At 39.2% G+C, this 6,621-nt stretch overlaps 1 protein-coding gene across 1 annotated transcript; it reads right to left on the reverse strand.

The window, feature by feature from the left end:
• Positions 1–1,163: 1,163 nt before the first annotated feature.
• rgs16 (regulator of G protein signaling 16) lies at positions 1,164–2,980 on the reverse strand. Its single transcript, XM_006797819.3, has 5 exons — positions 2,852–2,980; positions 2,552–2,635; positions 2,379–2,440; positions 2,045–2,211; positions 1,164–1,957 (listed from the first exon to the last, which is right to left on the reverse strand). Exons 1-5 carry the CDS (start codon positions 2,893–2,895, stop codon positions 1,742–1,744), a joined length of 573 nt encoding a protein of 190 aa, XP_006797882.1. The 5' UTR covers positions 2,896–2,980; the 3' UTR covers positions 1,164–1,741.
• Positions 2,981–6,621: the final 3,641 nt, after the last annotated feature.

Raw genomic sequence — 6,621 nt, forward strand, 5'->3', positions numbered from 1 at the left:
TAAAATGTACTTAGTTTCTTACTAATATGTATATCCTTACATATTATATTCATACAAATGTTGTTTTGGGGTATTTTCAACTAAGGGCATTAATTCAAGCTTATTTCTGCCTTGATAACTGAAGATATAATTCTGGATGTCCACTGCACTGTTCACAACATGCCAAAACGTACAAACCCCCCTAACCAGTTTTACAGATGGTCATTGCTATGCTTAGAGCTAGATAGAAATGTCAAAGGATTACTATGGAGAAGGGGGCGGCATTATGCTATATTCATATGGATCAGGTCTGTGGACCAGCTGTTGTCCACCTAATTATGGCTCCACTCTGCACTGATGACATATGAATACACAAACTAGACATTCAGACACATTTTGTACAGTGGACCATACCAAAGCAATCATAACGACAGTATTTATCATTTTAATGAGAACAAATTATATAACCACCATCATAACCAGAGTCATTATTACCTAACTACTGCAGACTCTGGATGGCATTGCAGCTCTTTTTCCTGCGGTTTCTGTTTATTTGGTTAACAGGCAGCAGTGGTTGCGCTCTAAACTGGTAGCAGCTTCGTTGTCATTTATTTCCTGATGTTGATGTTGGGAGCAAACAGTGTCTATGGTAATAATAAACTTTTACAGCTCCTGCTGTTGCGTTAATGCTGTCATCATCTCTTGAGCTTCCTATTTGCTAGAAAGCTCCTTCCCATTTACACACTATGGGACAAAAGCTAGAAGCAGGGGGGTGCTGTCATTGTCTGAGTTCTTTATGATACATTTTAGAGCAGAGCAGTTTCCTAGGTGAATAACAGTTGTGCACAACATTAGCTGCAGAGTTCGTCATGACAGAGGGCAAATATATCATTGTTACCTCTACACCAGATAATATGAATGATTAAACATCCATACTCTGGGTATTTGCACAACTATGAGCAAACTCTGCCTGACCACATATTGACATTTGATGCTTCGTCTATGTCACTAGACTAAATAAGACACTTAAAGTACCCATCAGCTTTTACAATGGGTGATATTTTTTCCCATCGTGCTGTTGTTTAGCAAATATAATTTGAATATAAATAATCTTATAGAAGTAATTTTAAACCATGATTTTGTTCAGTAAGAAAAACACATTTAAGAAATAGTCACAGTTTTTCAAATAATTTAATTTATTTGGTATGTAGAAAAAAAAACAGTCATATAAATATTATAGTATAAATTAAACTGCACATTATTTTCCATATTCGATTAAAAATGCAATATATACATACAGGTAAATACATAAAAATCATAAAGGACCACACATGCCCATACAAATACATACAGTGAACAAGTTTGACAGACATTGCACGTCACAACTACAAAAGTTTGCCTAATGGCTAAGAAAAGTGCATTTTCCAAATGTGCTGGCCTCTTGCTTGATTGTCACTCAGTCTGTTTAGTAGAACTCTTTCTTTACTTTGCTTTCCAAACTCTAGCTGTATCGACAGCAGTCCATTTTCAGGCATCAGCCTTCAGCTTTCCTCCATTTTCCTTTTTTTTCCATTCTGTTGCCATCTTCAAAGTGATGGCTACTACGCTATAGGCCCATCCACAGCTGCTCTCATGTAGCACTCAGCATCTGTACCAGTATTAGCACACGCTTCACGATGAAGCACCTTGTGCCAGACTTCCCTTCCGTTCTCAAATCTTAAGGCGATCGCTAACAAATCCCTTTTAGGCTCATCGAAAGATTTCAAGCCTTCTTCTCCTGTTGGGGCAGATTTCTGGCCTTGGTGCTTGGCTTGGCTTGGCACACCAGATCTCTGTAGGCTGGAGAGCGGAGAAAGCGTGGATAGCAGTCTTTGGCCATGAGCATGTAGATCTTGTGCTGGGCCATGTCGAAACAAGAATGTGTGGGGGCCAGCATATTGGCTTTGGTGATGTCACGGGTTTCGTGGTCAATATTAATCTACAAAAAAAGGACACAAGATATTAGGTTGAATTTCTTTTTAACCACTTATGGCTACGTCTTCTTTGAGATTTGGCATTTACTTACCTCCCGGGGAGCTTCGCTGCCGATAAATTCATCATAGATCTTCTTAGCCTTAGTAGCTAGCTTGGCAGGACACTTGATATGTTTGTATTCCTCACAGGCAAAGTAGAATGCAATGTTCTCCTCGCTGAACTCAGACATAAGGAAGGCTGTAAAGGCATACAGTCCATCTGCAGAAATAGAGGAAATGTGATTACTCATTGCACATAATGGACCCAGAGTGGATGAATGTGTATGTGTGTGCATCCACACAATTTACCCACATTTGAATGCACTTTTTTTTTTTTTGTGAAAATGGCACAGAACAATAAAAGAAACAAACTGAGACTTTACTTACATTTGCTGGAAAGAAGTTTTTCAAAGGACTCTTTCCACCTTAGGCATTCCTCCAGGGTTGGCCTGAAAACAAATGAAGCATTAGTTTCAATTAGATTCAAACTGGAATTTTGACCAAACACACAATGTCAATAAATGCACCCTGCAGTATTATATTGTATATGTGAGCCTTACTTATTTTTCCCTATTTTGCAGCAGGATAGATTCCAGTTGGGGATCTGCAAAACACTTCCCAGCCTTGCCTTCAGCTCCTTGGCCCTAAGAGAAAGAGAAAACAGGTTATTTACATTTTCACCAAGACCTTGATGGCATACCCATTGACAAGCCGTCTAGATTTGCACAACCTAAAACTTACATTGTATTTTAGCTTCTCAGATGCTCACATGCAGATGTACAGTGATAAAGAAAAAGAGCTGTTCTCTATCATCTAATCCAAATCCCCAAACATCAGTGTTTGCAAGAAGCTTAATATACCTTTCCAAGCAGCAGGTAGGCAGTGATGCTAGTCCTTTACACATAGCAGCAGGTTGGAGCTGGTAGGGGTGGTGTTTCGGTTTTGTGGTGCTCAAATTACTGTTCAGTAAAGCTCAGTATGGAGCGAGATTGTCTGTATCTGAAGAGAGTGAGTACAGAGGCTTTATAGTTCAACCGCCCCTGCCTGTGATGTGTCATCAGCCACCTCAGCCAATCACAAAGAGGGAGAGAGAGAGGGAGAGAGAGAGAGAGAGAGAGTATATGCAAGGACAAGGCTGGGAAATTACTGTCAGAAGATAAATGCTACTGATATTCTCCACTTTGTTTTTCTTGTATTTCCCTTAACCAGCCACAACCAAAACAAACCACTCTGCCTCTTCCATGAACAACCCCAAAACAAAACAAAACAAAACAAAAAACATCAGTGTTCAAGTAGAAAAAACACATCTGGTGTTGGTGGTGGTGAGCTCATGGATTTATTTAGTGCTAAGAGAGCACTGGTGCTTGTGAAATTAGTTTTTATTGACAGCCTTTAAAATAGTCTTGGGCAAGGGAACATACATTTTAACATGACAATTCATATAGTACAACAGGCTTCAAGGTCAAATGAAAAAAGCTTTTTATTTTTGTGGGTCTCTCATAGGTCTTATCACATCCTTGCGAGCTGTGGCTCTTCCCTAAACACGTGTCATATTAAGTCATTAGGGCAGATTGCCACTGACATTCATGTGAGTTTGTTCTACAAAAACTAAAAAACAGAACAGAAAAAGGAAAAAGAATGCAAAGAAAAACAACACACTATACACACACTAAACATATCCAAGTTCAGTGAAAGCAGAATCCCAGCAAGAAATCTCTCACAAGCAGAAGATTAAAAAATAAATAAATAATAATAATCAAATCTGATCACTTCATACTGCATGTAATCTTGATATACAGCTCTGTTGTAAACTCCATCAGACTAAACATCAAGTCCACTATATAACAGACTTTGAAATAAAATAGGTTGCTAAATGCAATGATAATAATAATATAATAGTAATAATAATAATAAGCATGGCACCGCACAGGTGACTGCCAGCCTCACAAAAACTCTTTTGCACATCACTGGGTTTAATTTGACAGTAAAATGTTCAACTGGCATTTGTCCTTTTAACATTTTGTGTTGTCAAATTGATTCTCGACACCTTTGTGTTTTTTCCCCCTGATTCAATGCCCTCTAGGTGCAAACACAATCACACTTTACACTCTTTATGAGGCAGATAAAGGTGTTCATTCCAGGGCATTATGGGAAGGAAATGTGATATTCACTCTGTTTAATTATATTTTCCTGAAAGCAGGGTGGATGTACTGCCAACTGCAGGACACAATAAAGCTGAAGCTAGACCGTTTCCCATATGGCAAGCTGGGAGTTGCTTATCTGGGATTTGTTTGTCATATTCATATTACAGTAAAAAAAAAAAAAAGGACAGGCACATAACTGGCGTTATAACTAGAACCAATAGAACAAATATTAGAGTCTGGGTTTCCTCCTGACAGTTGGAACTTTGTAATGTGCTACTTATGTAAGGTTACAGCCATGGGCGTTTCAAGGAACTCAGTACCCACAAGGGCAGTGTGATAAATGCAATAGCCTCTGCTGGTAACAGTAAAATCCCACTGTGGTGATTGTCACTTGTGAATTCCTAAGAAACAGCTAGATTCACCATAACAGTATTTTAAACCACTTCAAATAAAAGCCATTATACAAAGAAGGTTATTCAGCTTCCAAGTGGGTTTTTTTTGTTTTTTTTTACTGTTTAACAAGGAATCACATATCAGCCTGGAATCTTATTAGACCTATTAAGTTGTTACATGCTTAGAATGAACTGATAAATTAAGGTACAGCATCAAGACATGACATACATGAGGTTAACCTGACAACTAATTAATAATTCTACAATTCCTTCTCTGAACAACACCAACTATTAATTCATGTGACATTTTTTGAAAGAGTTAATAACTGTAGTTATTAGCAAAAGCAGTACAGGGATACATAGCTATGAACTACTAAACATCAGCAGGACTATACATTGATCACTCTGTTCAGGGCAAACACATGGGACCTGTGCAGTTGTCCTGTGATGTCTGGCACTGGGTTTGAACCTTTGCGTTCTGTGCAATAGGTCCCGGGGGGAGTCTGCTGGCTGACTCAGTGACTTGGGCTCTTTGTTGTACTCCTAAACAGTGAAGCAGGGTACACTGCCCGGCCGTGGGGCAGCCACTGCCATTGGGGAGTGCTGTTGCCATATGTGGGTGTGCTTAGTCTTTGAAAACCTTTAGGCGGATGGTACACGTCAAAACAGTATGTACAGGGTGGGCCATTTATAGGGATACACCGTAATAAAATGGGAATGGATAGTGATATTAAAGTCCTGTTTGTAGCACATTAGTATATGTGAGGGGGCAAACTCCTCAAGATAGGTGGTGACCATGGTGGTCATTTAGAAGTCGGCCATCTTGGATACAACTTTTGTTTTTTCAAATGGCCCACTCTGTACATAAATGCCAGGACCCATGGCTTCCCAGCTGGCAGCTTTATACAAAATCAATTTGTATTTTTTTTTAAGTGACCTTTTGGTCTTACATGAATGATGACTCTCAGATGCAAAGGCATAATGCAGCTCAGCGATTGAAAATTGCCTGACAACAACAATCTGCATTTTCTTAACTTTAAATTATGCTCCTTTTCTTACAGTAAGGCAGTGCTTTCAGTTGATAGCTGATATCTGGAGAAGCACTATCTGGACTATCTGTTTGGCACAATACAAATGACCCATAAGACATTTTAGTCCAAGAATATCCCTAAAAAGGAAGTAGTGCAAACCATGCTGCCTTTGATACAAACACATTTTAGCAAATGCATTCACAGTGTGCCAGGGCCAGGCAGCACTGATTAGGTTAAGTCAGCTGATACTGAGGGGACTAATTTTGCTGCGGAGGATTTAACTGCGCCATTTGGTGCCATCAAAGAACAAAGGTTTGCCTGAGAAGCCTGGGGGAACCCGGCTACCCACTCACCTACTCATACAGTCACGGTGATGTCAGCACAGCTCTTATCAATCCTGGTGACAAAGCCGGAAATGAGACAATGTAAGAGACGGTGTGAAATATGACTATGACTGACCAAAGGCCATTTTTGGAAGTTGGGTAGTCACTGTTCTTGGGTGATGCTAGTACTTGATACTGAAAATTATTCTGACTATGAAAGGTTTCTTGCTAATTGTGATGACTATTACACAACTGTTCCAGCCAAACAAGGATTTAACTACTATGTGCTTCTGACAAAAAAAAGCAAGAAAGTGCTCCGAGCAGTTAAAATGTTTTTGCCTCAGCTTTCTGTTGCTTTTTACAGCAGCAAACTGAGGCATTTTAATGGTTATAAGTCAGGTCAGGAGAATCATATTCACCAGAACATGTTAATGTTCATACAATAGTTTCCAGTGTTATAAATAAAGCACAGATGTGATGCTGAGATAAAGCTGCGAGAGAAGGCGTTAACATCTGATTTCCCTGAAACTCTTTTGGTGAATTGAATTTAACCATGAGTTTAGATCATCTGTCAGCTAGCAATGCCCTTGAGCTTCGTTCCTTTGTCTCACAACAGCACCACATATTCTTTATAAAGTGCTGGTCATTTTTTCCTGTTGTTAAACTGCTACAGCTCAGACTTCCTGTCAGATAAAAAAAACAAACAAACAAACACTAATGCTCACAGAATGGAGACTGCA

Source organism: Neolamprologus brichardi, chromosome 17, assembly GCF_056152115.1.
Source record: "Neolamprologus brichardi isolate AB-2024 chromosome 17, ASM5615211v1, whole genome shotgun sequence".
Taxonomy (NCBI): domain Eukaryota; kingdom Metazoa; phylum Chordata; class Actinopteri; order Cichliformes; family Cichlidae; genus Neolamprologus; species Neolamprologus brichardi.